Source organism: Apis mellifera, linkage group LG3 (assembly GCF_003254395.2).
Source record: "Apis mellifera strain DH4 linkage group LG3, Amel_HAv3.1, whole genome shotgun sequence".
Taxonomy (NCBI): Eukaryota; Metazoa; Arthropoda; class Insecta; order Hymenoptera; family Apidae; genus Apis; species Apis mellifera.
In genome coordinates this window covers 8354868-8373786 of record NC_037640.1, presented here as the reverse complement: position 1 = coordinate 8373786, position 18919 = coordinate 8354868, and the positions used below count along the sequence as shown (strand labels likewise).

Sequence of the window (18919 nt, the reverse complement as noted above, 5' to 3'; positions counted from 1 at the left end):
TTAATTTGCAATTTAATTAGAATAAACGAAATTATTTAAACAAGTTTTTTTATTGGTTTAGAATAAAACAATATTAATTATTAAAAATTTTGTAAGAATTGAATGTTTTGCGAAATTTTTCTATTCTAATAATATATAGTTTTATAATAAAATTACTTAATAATATACATTATATAATTATATTAATATTATATAAAATAATATATAATATATAATAATATATAAAATTAATAAAAGTAGTTTCAAATAACGTTATTGTTATTAGAATAATTAGATAATTGCATTTAATTTATATTAATTTATAAATATTTTTTTTAAATTCATGTTACCGGTATAAATACATATTAGTATTTATACCAGTAAGTATTCATATAAGTGGTAAATACTTTAAGGTTAAGTATTTTTTACAAAAAGTCGATTTTATATTAAAATTACTATTCTATACTATAATTACTATAATTTAAATTACTATTCAATTTAAATTAAACAATTAACAACACGTTATAATTAAAAAATGACAAGATATTTAATCAAATTTTCATATCTTGGTACACAATATAGGTATAACTATACATATATATTTATATATTTAGATTATAAATTTATTTCTAAATTTAATATTAAAAAATGTTAAGAAAATACAAAATACATAAATAGCAAAGAATAAAATCTAAAATTTAACAGTAAAAATTTATTATATTATTTATACAATGTTATTTAAATATTAAAGTATTATTAAAACAAAAAAATTTTATTTTTATATTTAGAGGAATGCAAAAAAATGTAATTCAGACTGAAAATGTAATACGTGACATTGATACTATTCAAGGAGCTTTAGAAACTGCTTTTACAACTTTAATACCAAAATGTATAGAATGGCCAAAGATAACTTGTTCTAGCAGGTAAATATTTAATTATATATATATATTAATTAATATTTAACACTATATAGAATAAGTATATACAATTTATAAAATAATTAAAATTTATAGAACAGATATTGGTGTACATAGTATGTGTAATTTAGCTCACATTGATATAAAAAATAAATATGACTCTATTTATTATCCCAATGATACACTTAAATATGTGAATCGATATTTTTTTGATTGTCATCATAATATAAGGTAAATATATATTTAAAATTTTTATATTTTTTAATCATATTAATCACAAATTAACTATATATTATTTTCAGATTATTAGAATTTATTCCAGTAAAAAAGACTTTTCATGTAAGGAAATTTATACACTCTAGAACTTATCTTTATAGATTTTCAATAACTAAAAATAAAGATGAACATAGAATTCCTATTACAGAAATAAATCGGTGTTTTCATATCAGGTATAATTTATATCTGTGAAAAAAATATATTTATTATGTAAAAAATTATATAAATTGTTTTACAGATCAGATACTTTTGATCTTGAAAGAATAAAACGTGCAACACAACTTTTTATAGGAACAAAAGATTTTAGAACATTCTCTGCAAAAATTGTAGGTAATAAACCAATTAATTATGTACGAAATTTGAATAGTTTAACTATAGAAAAAGGTTATCCACTTATGCCAAACGATCCTTTATCTCAAAACTTTGAATATTGGAATATTATATGTTCATCAAGAGGTTTCTTATATAAGCAGGTGTGATTAACAAATATTTTTTTATAAATAAAATTCACACATACATAAAGGATATAGATATTAATTTTATTATTAATTTTTTATAAATATTATTACAGATTAAAATATATAATAATTATAGATATATTAATATTGTTAATATTTTTTTTATAGGTTAGACGAATTGTCGGTGCTTTATTTGCTCTAGGTTCAGGTAAAATAACAGAAAAAGATATAACTGTAATGTTACAAGTTCCTGGTTGTCATAATTATCTTTCTCAGATAGAGACAGCTCCAGCTTATGGTTTATATCTTATGAATGTAGAATATTGTCATAAACAATTAAATGAATATGTTATAAAATATAAAATTTCTGATGATAATATAGTTATACCATTAGATACAGATGAAATCTAATATATATTTTTAGAAATTTATGTAAATATCATTAAATGATTTTTTTAACCAATTAATTTTATTTTTTTTTCTTTCTTTATATATTATTTGCACATTGATAATGGATTTAAACAGTTTAATAAAAAATAAAAAATTAGAATTAAAAAAATGTAAAACTATTGTAACTAATACACTTGGTCAAAAATATGAAGAACATAATGGAATAAAAAGAAAATTATCCTTTACAGGAATACCATTTGTGATAGATAATAAACCTGATTTACAGATTGCACAAATAATACAAGGATTATTCCTAAGCTCACAAGATCCAATTATAAACAAAGAAATATTACAAAAACATAAAATTCGTCATATTTTAAGCATTGGTATTGATGTACCAGTAAAATTTGATGACATTAATTATTATTATTGTGAATTGTTAGATTTACCCGAATCTGATCTAATTATAGTAATTAAAAAATGTATCAGAATTATACATAAACATCGCAATGAAAATATTCTTGTACATTGTAATGCTGGTATATCTCGTTCACCAGCAATTATTATATCTTATATAATGGCTCTCCAAAAAATATCATATGATGATGCGTATAATAAGGTAAAAAATATAAGAAATTGTATTAAACCTAATGAAGGATTTGTACAGCAATTAAAAACATTACAACTTCCAACTATGTTATAATAAATAAATATCGAATGTTATTATAATATATTGTCTCAATTTATTTAATGCTATAAAGAAAAAAGAAAAAATAACACTATCTTAACAATAGATTAATTATATATATATATATATTATTACAGTAGAGAATTTATGTATTATGACATAATGTGTACAGAGAATATTATTTCATAATTACAATTACTTTGTATTTATAATTCATTAGAAAAGGTACATTCATGCACAGCATCTATCAAATTGTTAGCCAAAACTAAGCACATTAAAATTGCTAATTCTGGCATTTTGTATAAACCATGCATTGGAGATGACATATAAGTCGTCGTACCAAGTAGTTTTATAAAAATTACTGTAAATCTAAAAAATATAGATGAATTTCTGTATACATGATAGTATCTATTTGTGATAGTAGTATATTATTGTACCTGCAAGTACAATAGCTATCATATTGATTATATATATGTATATATATAATAATGTAATTATTATCAATATTTATATAATGTATATATATATACATTTATATATATATGTGTATGTATATATATGTAAATATACATATATATATATATGTATATTTATATATAATTATGTATAATCTAATATTCACATTCCTCCAACAATTGAAATGAGCTGTCCTGAAGAAAATAGACAAGGCACTTGAACCGAATATTTTTTTCTTAGCTAGTTGGCCTCATAAATAGTAGAATGCAAAAATTTGCACATCATACAGCAAACAGTAAAATAGAAAGAATAAATAAAATCAGCTATTCAAAGAATACGACATATCACTTGCATTATAAATATCCATGATTCTTTTCTTTTAATGATGCCAATGATTTCATATCTGGTCTTTAATGACTGCATAAAAGCAGTACAAAAATAGCAAGGCCTTCTAAAGATTATGTTCCTCCAATATACATTATATAATCACTAATTTCTGCTTTTCTTAAGTCCAGTATTTAATAATATACATGATCAACTATCTTTTATTGGCAAATTTGTTCACTTTATAGCACATTGCAATTTCAAGAGCATAAAGCGATCTTATTAATTATACTAGCTATAAAAAAGCAGGAAAATTATACTTAGGAACGTTTTCCTTAGAAAGACCTTAAAGCTTCACATTTTGCAAAAAATTTGTATAGACTCTAATATCATCATAATGTAATTCAGAAACAATTCCACTTAGTCCAACATAACAAAAAAATGCAATTTATATGTACAAAAAATATAAATAAATTAACAAAATATGCTTGGTTAAACGCAAACGCATTCAGCCACGCAATCTATACGAATAGAGACAATCTGGGAAATATATAATATACACAAAAAATTAGTTCCTACAAGAGAAGCCACAGTCTTAAGTACAACATATCTGTACCTGAAAGGCATATTAGCAGAATTAAAAGTTATGAAGAAATCAAATGTTTTTTTGTGAATGAAATTACGCACAATTTGCGTCTGACTGTATGTGTGAATATTTCTAACATGGCAATCAACTTAAAATCATGCGTTACAGTTACAGATACATAGATAATTAGTATATGAACTGTAAATATAAACACCATCGTCAAATGTTATGTAGTAAACCAGTATCAGAGTCCAATAGAATGGCCAGGTCGTATGCAGCAACATCAGTAATGGAACAGGGAACCACCTAGCACTAATGTGTGTACCCTTCTGTATTGTTTGTCAGAGGAAAGTTCATATATTATGTTTATCTTATGTTTCATTGACTTTTACTCTATATAAATATTAACGTTTCACACCCCAAGGACCATCAGGATTAGTCACAGGTACGTGAGAATATCCAGCAAATTGTGGAAATTCTTCAACACTAGCAGTATTTGGAGCACTTTGCTGTTGCTGTTCCCATGGTCCTCCTTTTACTACAAAGCCCGAATTTCCAGAATTTCTTTCATCTCGTTGAGGTGAACGCAAATTTTCGCGATATTCATTTTCTAAAACATCTTGAATCTAAAATACAATAAATATTATGTAACATAAAATTATTTATTGATTTTATGAAAATAAATGTTTTACATATATTTTATATTAAACTTACATATTCTTCTTCTAAATTCAACAAACGATCTTTAGCATCAGCTACATTTTCTTCTGTACCAACAATTGTTACAATATTAGGATCAGGATCGGTTTTTCTTGGAAATTTAATATCCACTTTAAATTCTTCCATTATTTTGCGAATATTTCTACCTTTCGAACCAATTAAACGCGAATGTACAGCAGCATTTATATGTACTTCTTCTTTCGTCAAGCCATTCTAAATTAAGTGAATAATATATTTCATTATCGTTATATTTATAAAATAAATCTTAAGTAGGCATTATACTTACTAATTCATTAACAATTTTCATAATATCATCTCTTGCAGTACAAGCATTTTTTTCGTAACCAGTGATTGTAATGATATGTTCTTCAGGATCACCTTTACGTGGAAAATTAATTTGAACATCATGATCGCTACGTATTTTATTAATCACGGCTCCTTTCCGTCCAATTATTTTTGGATGATATTCTGGATCAACTTCAATCTAAAATAAAATTAATTAAATAAATTTATTTATAATTTTTCAAAATATTATATTATAATAATATTATATATATATATATATATATATATATATATATATATATATATATATATAGTAAATTTACCTTCAATTCAAATGATTTCAAAGCTCTATCTTGTCGTTCAGCTTCCAAAGCTTTACACTTATCAAGAATGGCTTGTTTTGCATTTTCAACACATGATGGTGTTCCAGAAATCTAAATAAAACAATAATTTTGAATTAAATATTATATTAATATTATATCTTAATATTAAATATCATATATATACCTTAATATAATCAAGTTTTTCTTCCGCTGGAGATAACATGATATGAACATCATATGTATTCATTAATTCTCGCACATCACGACCTTTTTGTCCTATTATAGAGCGATGAAGATCAAATGGTACCTCTACCTAAAAATTATGTTAAAATTATGTAATTCTTTGTTAATGATTAAATTATTTGATATATAGTTACTAATAACAATATTAACTTCTATTGTAATTGGTACAAGATCAAGCAATGCTTGTTTAGCAGCTGCAACATTCTCTGGTTGTCCTGTGATACGAATAATATCACAAGCTGGAACAGTTTCGGAAATTTCGCCATTTTCACCATTCATTTGTTCTACTACACGTTGTTCATCTAAAATATGAATGTCTTGATTACAAATTTTATAATTTTTTTTTTAAATTTCAACTAATTTTAAATTAACCATATGTATCCCGATCAGGAAATTTAATTTGTACATCATATTCAGATGTAATCATTTGCACTTTACGTCCCTTTGCTCCCATTACTGTACGATGATGTTTTTGAGGTATTATGCATTCTTCTGTTACCATTGATTCCTAAAAAATAACAATTATACGTAAAATAATTATAAGAATATATAGAACAAATAAAAAAAAAAATACAAATTAAAAAATTTACCAATTCTTGTACAATTTCACGCATCCGTTGTTTTGCTGCTTCTATACATTCATGTGATCCTTTCAAAATTACACGATCACTATCAACACCAGCTCGTGGAAATGAAATTTGTACTCCTCCACATTCATCTGCTATACGATGTAATACACCTCCTCTTCGAGCTACAAAATGTCTATGATGCTTCGGATCGATACGAATTTCACCTTCAGTAATATTATCCTATAAAATAGATCAAATATAAAAAATAATTTGATTTATACAAAAAATAATTTTAATATTAAAGACAGATTTTAATATAATTAAAAATAACTATGATTAATAAAGATTTACAATTTCGCTAATTGTAGCTTCTAATTCAGCTTTAGCTTTTTCAACAGCTTCCTTTTTTCCCATTATTGTAATTACTTCTTTATCTTGATCATCTTCTGTTGGAAATATAATACGTGCTCCTGTGGATTCTCTTATCTAATTAAATAAATCAAATAAAACACGAAATATATAATCAAATATAACACATCATAATTGATATATAATTATATAAGTTATATTATTAAATAAACTACTAACTTTTTTAATATTAGCACCATTCTTTCCAATAAGAAATTTATGATGTTGTACTTTGGCACGTACTTCAGCTGAATAACTGGACAATTGCTTTTCATTTGTTAGTTCAAGCAATTGTTGTTTCGCTTTTTCAACATCTTCTTTAGGCCCTCTAATAGTTACCTATGAATAAAATATTTTAATATTTATATATTTAATTCTAATATTTTCAAATTAAATTACCTTATCACTTCGACTCTCTGCTGTAGGAAATTTAATTGCAACACCACCACAATCTTCCATAATAGAATGAATTAATTTTCCACCAGTACCAATAAGAGAATTATAAAATTTCGGTGGTATTACTATCTCATCAGTAATAATATTGGCCTAATGCAAAAAATTACTTAATATAAGATTAAAGATTAAAATTAATTAGTTCAATATTTTTATAAGGATATTAATATTACTAATTCATTTTGTATTTTTTGAATCATTTCTTTAGCTTTCTCCACGTTTTCCTTTTTGCCCGTGATAGTTATAACATCGCTTTTTTCGCCTTCAGCAGGTAAATCAATTTTAGTTTGTGTTTCTTCTCTGATCTAAAAATTAAAAAATTAAGATAATATATAGATTATATTTGTAATTTATTTTAAAAATATATAAAATAAAATATTTGGATACCAACTTTACGAATATTAACTCCACCTTTTCCAATGACAAACTTATGAAATTGCTTAAAAATAGGTACCTCTAAGACATAATTATTTTCATTTAGTTCTTTTACTAATTTCATTAAATACTTATGGCACTTGTCTACATCTTCTTTAGGTCCTCTAATTTTTACAATATCTCCTTTTTCACCTGTAAATAAAAAATTTTTAAGTAAAAATATTTTTAATTTAAATAAAAAATAATTTTTTAAATTTTTTCTATATTTTTTTATTTAATAACTACATACTGTTTTTAAAGTTATAATTTTCTTAGTTTTATACAAAATATAATCATTTTAAAAAATAGGATATTTTGTATTACAACTTTTTAATAATTTTTAAATTTCAAATTCAGAATATAAATAAATTTAATAAAAAAAAAATTTTTTTTATAGAAAATTTAAATATATTTTATACAACATATTTTTTATATAACAATAGAAAATTATAAACTATCAAATTAAATTATAAACTTCTAAATACAAATAAGTTCTTTCTTTGGCTAACTGCCAATAAGAGTCGAGGTCTTTCAAATGTTTGTACCTGGCATAAATCCGAGTTTTAGTTATTGCATCTACTATGCTACATACCTGGACCAGGAATAGTAATCTGTACTTGATTAAACTTATCTCTAATTTCTTTGATATTATCTCCCTTATTTCCAATAATACTAGGATAATAACGATGATCTATTATTACATCTTTTTCTTTTTCATTTTCCAATTTTTTTACCATTTCTACTAATTCCTATAATAAATTAAAGTATTATACTATAAAATATTATAAAAAAAAATTAATTATGTATTATTTATAATATATAAAACAAATATTACAAACCGTTTGAGCTTTGAGTACACCAGCAAGATTTCCTTCAATACGAATCACATTACTTCCATCATTTTCAGAAATATTAATTACAACTCCTGTCCCTTCTTTTACACGATTTACTAATAAAAAAGAAATATTAAAAATAATATAATAACATAAATTTTAATATAATTAAATTATTTAAAAAAAATTTACCATTACATCCATTTTTTCCAATTATATGTTTATAAAATCTAGGATCAACATTTAATTCCGTAAAAGTAAGCTTAGATATAAGATCAGTAGCCATTAATTGAAGCTCATTTTGTGCTTTTTCCACTTCTTCAGGAGGACCCTCGATTTTAATTTTATCTTCTTTTCCAGTAAATTCTACATTCACTTTTGGCATTTCTTGTGTAATACGTTTAATATTAACACCTTTTCTACCGATAATGTATTTATGAATCCAAACAGGTGCTTTCACTACAGCTGTACGAACACTATTTGCTTTTTCATATACTTTATTTAATGCTATAATATTGGATCAAAAAAACATTTATGCAAACGTTTAATTAATATTCTAATATAAAAATCTCTTAAAAAATAATAAAATGAATTACCTTGACCAAGTTTTTCTTGAGGTCCACGAAGAGTAATAGTTCCTGTTGGGGAATCTGATGCAGGCATTTCTACACTGACACCAGTTACTTGTAAGATTTCTGCTATTGTGCTACCTCGTGGACCAATAACATACTTGTGTTGAGATTTTGGAACTTCAACTGACACTGTTGTACATCTCTTTTCCTAAATGAGAAATATAATTAATGTATAATTTTAATTTTAAAAAGATATAAAAAATAATTTCTATTTGATAATTTTATGATAATATTTATTATTTATACCATATCTTTATAAATGGCTTCAATTTTTTGTTTTGCTGCTGCAACACCTTCTTTTTCACCAGCAATCGTAATTTCATCTTCTTGTGAATGAGCAGGAGGAATATTAATTCGAGCACCAGTTTCTGCCATCATGGCATTGAGATTCTCATTGTATGCACCATGTATAAATGGATGATAAATTTTTGGCACAGATATTCTTTCAAATGCTTTTCTTGACTAATGAAAAAATTTTTGTATATTTTTTATCTTTATATATATATATATATATATAACAATTTATATTAAATACTTATATTAAATATTTTTTTTTTTTACTCACTTGTTCATCTGAAATTACTTTAATTTCATGTTCAGCCTTTTCTATTCCTTCTTTAGTTCCTGTAATTGTTATTATATCTGATTGATCTTGTACAGATGGAACATTTATTTTTGTTGCAGTTGTCTTTTCTAGATCTTTTAAACGCTGTCCCTGTTTTCCAAGAATCCAACGATGATGGTCCTTAGGAATACTAATTTGTTTACTTGCCTATAATCAATTGAAAATTCAAAATTTATATTATTTTAATTTTAAAATAAAATATTTTAATTTTATTATAATTTATTTAATTAATTTAATTTTATTTTAATTTTATAATATCAAACCTGAGTCTGAAACGTTGTTAAAATTCTACGTTTTGCTTCAAGCACTTGATTTTGTTTACCAGTTATTAGGAATGTTAAAGATTGATCTTTTGATGTTGCTATTTCAATAATAGTATTTGTTTCTTTCATTATTGTTTTACATGTACGTATAGATTCTCGTTCTCCAAATTTGTCACTATGATCAAATTTTCGTTCCTCACCAGGTACACGAAACATCTAAAAATTAGATAATAATTAGATAAATAATAAAATATAGAATTAGAATAATTAAAAAATTATATAGATATTATAATTAAATTTATACCTGAGTAATAGTTATACGTCCAAGTTGTAAATTGTTATTTATAGAGAAAATATTTAATTTCCCTGAACTTGAACTGGTTGACTCAGGAAGAACTGGGAATGTCTCATCATAAGTAGGTGGCTCATAGGCCGTTCCCTCTTCCATTACTGACTGCTGCTGCATGATGGGGTTGTCCTGTTTCGTGCCAAGTCCTTACAGTAGCACTATAATGAACAATTATATGATATTCATCCTTTTAAGATTGAATAAAATATAAAAAAATAATTTATTAAATAGAATCTTAAGATAATAATTTAAAGAATCTTAAGATGAAATATTAATATAATTTATAATCAATGATTATAATTTATAATCTATTATATAATTTATAAAAAAATATATTATATACAATCTAATTTATTGCTATATTTATTTACAATATTTATTCAAATTTATATTTATATAGTAATTCAAATGAAATCATTTTATTGATTAATCATTTGATAATAATATAAAAATTATAAAAAAATGTAAATAAAAAGATAAAAAAAAATGAAAAAGATATATTTTTATAGAAATTTAAATGATTGTTGTTTTTATTTTAACAATATTATCTATATTAAAGAAAAATTTATATCTCTATAAAATTCTCTTTAATATCTTTTTTTAATATAAATATTCAATTAATAAATTGATTTTTAAGACATATAATATGAATCATCAAATAGCGGTAAAAATTTGTAATGATTATTATGTCAAACGAGAAATAGCAAAATAGCAGATTCAAGTTATATGCCAGCATGTCAATGACCACAGAGTAGTTGAACTAGTGACCACCATATGGAATGAAGTATTCACTTGACACGTCACAAGATCGCTAACCTTTTTGAAATGAATGTATGCACGTTGCATAGATCGAAAATAGTATTTCTATTTCGAAATAAGAAACAGGTAATATAAGATTGGTGCCATTATACTCAGAAAGAAAAAGACAGAGTGAAAAAAAAAGAAAGATTCATATGGGCAGTCTCGACATAACACGAAATACTTACTCTACCGTAATAAAGAAATCCGGCCAAGTAATAAACGTATATTACGAAGCCAGTTTAATAGTGATTTGCCTGAAACATTAAAAAATTCATAAATATTAGACACTGATGAACACTTAATCTAATTTAATTATTATCGAGCAAATAATTATCCACTATTCTCACGAACGTACGTCTTTCCTTACCGGTAACGCAAAGTGAAATGAGATAAATATTAGCTGGGTTACAGAAAGTTACTATAATAGTATAGAGATGTCGAACAGCATTTTCTTATTGCAAACTTTAAGATACAAAAATCACTAGAAAATTGTATTATATACAAAAAATATTGACTATAATATTTTTATGATAAAAATATATTTGAAATAAAACAATTTATATATTAGAAACTTCATAAAAAATGTATATGCAATTTCATATAATTATCATAATTTAATTATGATGAAATTAAAATATATATCGATATTTAATCTATTTGATACGATAGAAAAAAGTACTAATATGCATTAATAAAAAAATAACTGATATTGATTAATATCGTTATTAATTATTTAATTATATTTTATAAACAAAATATAAATGTTTATTTTTTTTATTTTTATTATTTTATTATTTTTATTATTACTTTATACGTATTTTCATATATATTATTTTTAAATAAAAAAAATAAATATATAACATAGAATTAAGTAATTTTTTTACTTAATATTTATTCTTAAACTTGCAAGTTAAATAATTTCAAAATTTATTATCTATCTATTTTTTTATATTAATTATAATTTATAATGTCATGAAAAATTAAAATACAAACAGGTTAATAGATAATAAATTAATTCGAAATATAATCAATATAGAAATACATTGAAAAATAATTAAATGAATTATTTAATTTTACTTAAAATATACATTATTATAATTGATTATATTTTTATTTGAAATGTATTATTATATAACAAGATACGATAAAGATTAACGATAGGTCATTTTTCAAATACACTATATACTTAAATATTCAACTTCAATAAAGAAAAAAAAAATATGCCTGAAAATATCAATCATTCGGGACCATTCATAGGGGCAATTGATGAAGGAACGAGTAGCGCTAGATTCTTAGTAAGTAAATTTTATTTGTGTTTAAGTTCAAACAATAAAAATAACTGATAACTATCTAGTTAAGTTAGTAGTTATCTGAATGAAACTTGACCTTTGTCATAATCATTATTTGAATGTGATGTTTATTTTATGATATGTTAAAAAAATATTTTGAAATAAATATTATTTTATAGTTTGTAAAAAAATGTTTTATAGAATTTTTTTTTAATTAATTTATAAATTTTCAATATTAAAGTTATATTATTTGTTTTTTTATTAGTTTTTCATTTATGATTCATTCATGAAAATTTTAAATAATTTTATTTTACAATAAATATTAAGATTTTTATATAAAAATAAGAAAAAAATATATAATATAAAGTATAATACAATATATTTTTTTTTAGGTATTTGATGTACTACATAGAAAGGTATTAGCGTCACATCAAATTGAAATTAAACAAAAATATCCACAAGAAGGATGGGTGGAACAAGATCCAAAAGAAATTTTGGAAGCTGTTATAGAATGCATAAAAAAAACAATAGAAAAACTAAAAGATATTAATATAACTGTATCAGATATCAAAGCAATTGGAATCACTAATCAACGAGAAACTACTTTAATGTGGGATAAAAATACAGGAGAACCATTACACAATGCAATAGGTAAAATGCAATATAATTTATTATTAAGATACATTATTTGTAATATATTTACATATGTATAATATATAAATATAATTTATTATTAAAATGAAAAATAATTTTTTGTAGTATGGTTGGATATGAGAACTACTACAACTTTAGAAGACATATTAGATAGTGTACCTAACAAAACAAGAAATAAAAATTATTTGAAACCTCTTTGTGGACTTCCAATGTCACCATATTTTAGTGCTCTCAAAATACGTTGGTTAATCGATAACATACCACGTGTTAAACATGCAATAGATGAAGAAAGATGTGCTTTTGGAACTATTGATACATGGCTTATTTGGGTATGTTTTCATTTATTGATTTTTATTTTATTTTACAAAATATACAATTATAATTATTTCATTCACTAATCAAATAAATTATACTTTTTACATAGAATCTTACCAAAGGACAATTACATGTAACTGATGTTTCAAATGCATCTCGTACTATGTTAATGAATATTGAATCATTAAAATGGGATCCTCTGTTATGTCGATTTTTTGGAATTCCACAGCATATTCTACCTGAAATAAGATCTAGTGCTGAAGTATATACAACAATTTCAAATCCAGAAGTTCTTGCTGGTGTACCTATAGCAGGAGTATATTATTAAAATAATATATTTAAATATAAATGTTGTTTAAAATTTTATCAATTTTGATTATTAACATATTTCATATTTATATATAAGTGTGTAGGTGATCAACAGGGAGCACTTCTTGGCCAATTGTGCTTAAAACCTGGACAAGCAAAAGCTACTTATGGAACTGGTTGTTTCTTACTTTACAATACTGGAAGTATTGTATGTATTCATTTCAGTTAATTATATTGCATATTATATGCTTTATTGAAAATTAATTCATTTATTTAATTAAATATTTAATCATTCTAGAAAGTAGATTCAACACAAGGTCTTATAACAACTATTGCATATAAAATAGGTAAAAACTCAGCAACTTATGCATTGGAAGGCTCAGTGGCTGTAGCTGGCGCAGCTTTATCATGGTTACGTGATAATATACAACTATTTAATAATATAACACAATCTCAAGACATGGCAGAACATGTAAGATCTTCAGGAGATGTATATTTTGTACCTGCATTCTCAGGTTTATATGCACCATATTGGCAACAAGATGCACGAGGGTAACTAGATTGCACTAATAATTATTTAAAAGATCATTATTTTTGATACTAAAGTATAAATTGCATTACAAATTATATTTCTTCTAGAGTAATTTGTGGTATTACTGAAGATACACAACAATATCATATCGTTCGTGCAGCATTAGAAGCTGTTTGCTTTCAGACAAGAGATATTTTAGAGGCAATGGTTAAAGATTCTGGAACAAAATTAACAACTTTACAAGTTGATGGTGGAATGACAGTAAACAATTTACTTATGCAATTACAAGCTGATCTCACAGGAATAAATGTTGGTGTGTATAAAATTTTATGAATTAATATTGCATATATATATTTACATGTATATTATATTATATTATATTCTAATATCATTTTTTTTTTAAATCTAAATAGTACGACCCAATATGGTAGAAACAACAGCATTGGGAGCAGCTATATTAGCTGGCATTGGAGTCGGTCTTATCGATGTGAATGATGTAGACGCATCTCAAGTTACGGAATTTTCACCCTCTATTGGAGAAGATGGTAATTTTTTTAAAAAGAAATTTAAAAGAAATTTTATATTTTTATAAAAATATTAAATTATATATATTTATATTTTAGAAAGAGATTTGAGATATTCTAAATGGAAAATGGCTGTTGAAAGATCCATGAAATGGGATTGTTCTACTACTTTAATGAATAATTAAAATTTTCAAAATATCCCTGTAAATAGTAGGAATGATAATAAAGAATTAATTAAAATAAAAATAAAAAGGAATTAATTAAAGCAAAAAGTATATAAATAATGAACAATATCTTGTTCAAATGAATGCATATATAAAGATTGAATATTATAAATTTAATATAATAGATAAAAAATAGATATTTAAATAAACAATAAATAAGAATCTGAAATATACATTTTGTTAATAAATATGTTGAACATTATTATATTTATATATAGATATTTATTAAAGAAATTATTTTTTGTTAATAATTGTTGTGGATTAATTATATTTTTATCAGAATATGTAATTTATAAAATTAACATTTTTATATAATTTATATATTAACATAATTTACTAAAGTATATTAATAAACATAAGTAAAAAAACATAAATAGATTGAAAAAATACATTTTAAGTAATTACAAAAAAATTTATCTTTGAAATATATATATTATATGAAATTATATATTTTTTAAATAATAATTTATAATAATTAAATAATTTTATGTAATGTATTTTATGAAATTTTATTTTTTAGAAATTTTTCCAAGAGTTCCGAATTGGTGTTTCTTTGAAGTTCCATATTGTCGTAATCCATAACTGCGTGTTTTAAATATTTTTTTTTTCGGCAAGAAATCATCTTTACTCTATTTATGGAAAATAATATTTTTCTTAATTTTTTTAGTTAAATGTAAAATATATAAAATAGAAAAAAAAAATTCTTTTTAAATAATACCTCATTTTTTCTCTCTTCCTTGTCTCGAGAAAAAAAAGAATTATTTTCGATACAATTAAAATCCTATAAAAATTTTATTATTTTTATATTATTATTATTATTAATTTTATATTATTATTATTATTATTATTATTATTATTATTATTATTATTTTGTATTATAATTATTATTTTATATAAAATTAACCGAGTTTGAATGTTAAATTTCACCTTCGTTGGAGAATTTAAATTAAATCGAACCTTTTTTTCTTGTACTGATAATATCTATAATTAACATATAATCCATATAATTATATACATCCAAAAAAATTAAAATGAATTATATACATAAAACACAAAAATAACAAATTGTATATGCAACTTACATTTTGTAACTCATCATTAATTTCTCTGATATTAAAGCTATATATATCTTGCTCAAGATTCGATATTTCGTTTTTATTTTTGATTATAATTTTTGATTTATTTACATTTTCTTGATTTTGAAATTCTTTCATTTCACAAACTTGATTTGTTTTTTCTATTTTTTTAATTATTTCTATTGGATTAGATTCTATTAAAGGTATTTTTTCTTTTAAGTTATCTTGCAATTCATTATGATTTATTTTTGTATACTGATCATGGAAATTTATTTGTCTATTTTGATTTTCTTCATTATTTATTTTATTTATAGTTTCATTTAATTTTAAAAATTCAGAATTTTGTATAGCTAAAGTTTTTTTCATTTCTATTAGTTTAACATCGAATTCTTGTTTTAAGGATTTTATCTCTGTTTCGTGTTTTTCTTTCGATAATTTATGAGTATTCTCAAGTTCCTATTTATAATAAATGAATTTAACTCATTATTTATATATTTATATTTCTAATTAATATTAATTTATAGTTATATTTTAAAATTATACCTGTATTTTTAAATGTTTTTCTAAAAGTATTTGTGCTTTTTCTTTTTCTAAAAATTCAATTTTTCCACATAATTCCATTATTTTGTGTTCATTATCAAAATTCACCTTTTGTAAAGATTGTTCAAGATTTATATTACGAACTTGCGTTTCCTTTAATTTATTTTCTATATTTAAAAAATCATTTTGCATATTTTTATATTTGTTATCAATCATATCAAAATCTTTAGCTAAACTAGATTCTATTTCTTGTCTAGTATTTAAATTTTCTCGTAATTTATCGATCTTAAAGAACAAAATTAATTTAATATATAATATATATATATATGTATAATATAAAATTATAATATATTATTGTATACTTCCTGTGCTTTCGTTTGTATTTCTTTTGATAGTTTTTCTTCTTTATTTATGGATTTTTCATATTTTGCACTTAATTCAGTATTATGGCATAACAAATTCTCGATTTTATTTCTATCACAAAATTAATAAATTAAGATAAAATATATGATTCATTTAGACATATAAAAATACTTACTTGCATGTAACAATCTCCCCTTGCAATTTTATTATTTCATCATCTTTTTCAGCAAATAAGATAGTTAAGTTTTGTTTCTCTTCTGTAATCTTCTGTAATTGCACTTGTAGTTCTTGATTCATCGACGTGAGATTTTCTTGCTTCTGAAATCGTAATTGTTTATAATATTTTACATGTTTATTATATCTATGATAACAACGTATGACGATAATGTAGGTAATATATTTTTTTTTATTTCCAAAGAAGCAAGATTATACACGTCTTTTTACTTAAAATAGAAAAATTAAAGTAAAAAAAAATGAAAAATAAAATTTAAAAGTAATACATTTCTTACCTTTATTAATTCTAATTTTTCTTCTGTATAAACATTATGCAAATGATTTTTCTCTAAAACTGAATTATTTTTCAATTCTTCGAATTGTTTTTTCAATTCGTTTTCAATACTCGTCATTTCGTGTATTCTAATAATAAATGAAATATAAATTTTTTATTATTTATTCTTCAATGATTTATATGTTTAAGAAGAAATGTTTCATAAATACCTTCTCTCTTGATTTATTATTTTGTTTTCCATTGTACTAATAATATTTTTTTGCTCATCATCTATAAAAAAATATTTCAATCAAAGTTGAAATAAATACAAACAAAGTTTATAATAAAGTCTATATAATATTAACCTTTCAATTTCATAATACATAATTCTTGTTGTAGTTTCTTCATTGTAGATTGTTGAATAACAATGATTTCATTATATAATTTCGATAGATTATCTTTATGTTGTTGAAACCCTTTTAAACTCTCTGATATTTCATAATAATACTTAGTAATTGATTCCCAATCGCTATTTAGTCTAGAGAAGAAAATTAATACTGTCTTCACTATCGATTTTTAATTGCAATAAATAAAAAATACATATTAAATATATATATTACTGTTGTAAAATCTCCTCTTTAGCTCGTAATTCCATCTCATGAGAAGTAGAAAGTGAAGATATGGTTTCTTCAGCGATCTGAAGCTTTTTTTGCAACTTTTGAATTTTTCGTTCTTCAATTACATGCACCTGTTTCATTTCTTCCATGATTAAATTTTCTCGTGCCTATTTATTTATTATTTATTTAATAAACTTATTTAAAAAAAAAACTTATTTAATACTTTTTGATAACAACTTTCTAATAAAATAAAAATTATATACTGTTCCTGTTTCGGACAATGGTGTTTGGATACCCATATGTTTAGACCATTGTCCTATTAAAGTATTAACAAATTTTCCACTTGGACAAATTTTCTGAATTTTTTCCAGATTTTCATTATGAAATGATTGAATTTTTCGTTTGTTACTTTCTGATTGTGATTTCGCATCTTTTTTAAATGATTCTAAAATGAAATATTTTATATAAAATGATTTATTTTATTTCTTACATGGCATTATGAAATGTTATACCATTTAAATATTATACCATTACTTTGAGGAGTTTTTGAATATTTATTCGGACTATTCTGAGGAGTATAGTGAATTTTATGTTTAACTTCTTGTGACATTATATCTTTTTTGTCAAATTCTATAGAACAATTATGATTTTATTATTATTTATGAATCAAAATATAAGTTAATAAAACTTACCACTAACTCGGGGTGTTCTTTGCAATTTTTCCGGATTATTTTTTATATTGCGGGATTCAAGTCTATGATTATCTTCTTCTTGCATTTTTGCGTTTATTTTTTACGTTTATATAATCTAAACAAATCAGAGTAGACAAAAATTAATTAATAATATATTAAATTTTAACCATTAACAATAAAATTTCTACAATGATAATTATTACAATATAATTACCTATAAAATTGCTTATTTATATCAAAGTAAATATTTTTTAAATAAAATTATTCCTAAATAAAATAATCGTATAAAATTTGGTCAATTTTTA

At 22.7% G+C, this 18919-nt stretch overlaps 5 protein-coding genes across 12 annotated transcripts; 3 read left to right on the top strand and 2 right to left on the bottom strand.

Moving 5' to 3' along the window:
* Positions 1 to 250: 250 nt before the first annotated feature.
* LOC725326 (tRNA pseudouridine synthase-like 1) lies at positions 251 to 2436 on the top strand. 5 transcript variants are annotated; one of them, XM_006563977.3, is made up of 7 exons: positions 251 to 392; positions 768 to 902; positions 993 to 1127; positions 1199 to 1345; positions 1411 to 1645; positions 1799 to 2062; positions 2269 to 2389. In XM_006563977.3, exons 2-6 carry the CDS (start codon positions 772 to 774, stop codon positions 2039 to 2041), a joined length of 891 nt encoding a protein of 296 aa, XP_006564040.2. In that variant the 5' UTR covers positions 251 to 392; positions 768 to 771; the 3' UTR covers positions 2042 to 2062; positions 2269 to 2389. The 5 variants fall into 5 exon arrangements, with proteins under 5 accessions (XP_006564040.2, XP_006564041.2, XP_026295155.1 ...); XM_006563978.3 differs by having other exon boundaries at positions 340 to 359; XM_026439370.1 differs by lacking the exon at positions 251 to 392 and adding an exon at positions 499 to 561 and having other exon boundaries at positions 2307 to 2436.
* Positions 2069 to 2751, top strand: LOC102656384 (dual specificity protein phosphatase 19). The gene has a single exon (XM_016911427.1). It carries the CDS (start codon positions 2142 to 2144, stop codon positions 2721 to 2723), a length of 582 nt encoding a protein of 193 aa, XP_016766916.1. The 5' UTR covers positions 2069 to 2141; the 3' UTR covers positions 2724 to 2751.
* A 678-nt stretch (positions 2752 to 3429) lies between these two features.
* LOC412111 (vigilin) lies at positions 3430 to 11413 on the bottom strand. Of its 2 annotated transcripts, none has more exons than XM_395577.7 (23): positions 11348 to 11413; positions 11178 to 11246; positions 10147 to 10349; positions 9843 to 10058; positions 9520 to 9726; positions 9201 to 9416; positions 8919 to 9102; positions 8515 to 8829; positions 8329 to 8438; positions 8082 to 8238; positions 7467 to 7642; positions 7249 to 7380; positions 7022 to 7168; positions 6803 to 6961; positions 6566 to 6700; positions 6236 to 6454; positions 6018 to 6153; positions 5796 to 5947; positions 5587 to 5715; positions 5403 to 5513; positions 5081 to 5278; positions 4789 to 5007; positions 3430 to 4700 (listed from the first exon to the last, which is right to left on the bottom strand). In XM_395577.7, the coding sequence occupies exons 3-23, from the start codon at positions 10306 to 10308 to the stop codon at positions 4479 to 4481; spliced, it is 3702 nt and encodes a 1233-aa protein (XP_395577.4). In that variant the 5' UTR covers positions 10309 to 10349; positions 11178 to 11246; positions 11348 to 11413; the 3' UTR covers positions 3430 to 4478. The 2 variants fall into 2 exon arrangements, with proteins under 2 accessions (XP_395577.4, XP_006564038.1); XM_006563975.3 differs by having other exon boundaries at positions 11360 to 11378.
* Positions 11414 to 12127: 714 nt separating this feature from the next.
* LOC551041 (glycerol kinase) lies at positions 12128 to 14943 on the top strand. 3 transcript variants are annotated; one of them, XM_006563972.3, is made up of 9 exons: positions 12128 to 12287; positions 12674 to 12932; positions 13041 to 13264; positions 13360 to 13551; positions 13657 to 13767; positions 13858 to 14111; positions 14199 to 14404; positions 14505 to 14636; positions 14715 to 14943. In XM_006563972.3, the coding sequence occupies exons 1-9, from the start codon at positions 12213 to 12215 to the stop codon at positions 14798 to 14800; spliced, it is 1539 nt and encodes a 512-aa protein (XP_006564035.1). In that variant the 5' UTR covers positions 12128 to 12212; the 3' UTR covers positions 14801 to 14943. The 3 variants fall into 3 exon arrangements, with proteins under 3 accessions (XP_006564035.1, XP_623440.3, XP_006564036.1); XM_623437.6 differs by having other exon boundaries at positions 13360 to 13566; XM_006563973.3 differs by lacking the exon at positions 12128 to 12287 and adding an exon at positions 12316 to 12402 and having other exon boundaries at positions 13360 to 13566.
* Positions 14944 to 15321: 378 nt separating this feature from the next.
* LOC102656334 (uncharacterized protein PFB0765w-like) lies at positions 15322 to 18733 on the bottom strand. Its single transcript, XM_026439644.1, has 12 exons — positions 18615 to 18733; positions 18451 to 18552; positions 18186 to 18367; positions 17926 to 18089; positions 17671 to 17843; positions 17536 to 17596; positions 17328 to 17454; positions 16994 to 17136; positions 16818 to 16929; positions 16459 to 16740; positions 15922 to 16371; positions 15322 to 15468 (listed from the first exon to the last, which is right to left on the bottom strand). Exons 1-12 carry the CDS (start codon positions 18697 to 18699, stop codon positions 15349 to 15351), a joined length of 2001 nt encoding a protein of 666 aa, XP_026295429.1. The 5' UTR covers positions 18700 to 18733; the 3' UTR covers positions 15322 to 15348.
* Positions 18734 to 18919: the final 186 nt, after the last annotated feature.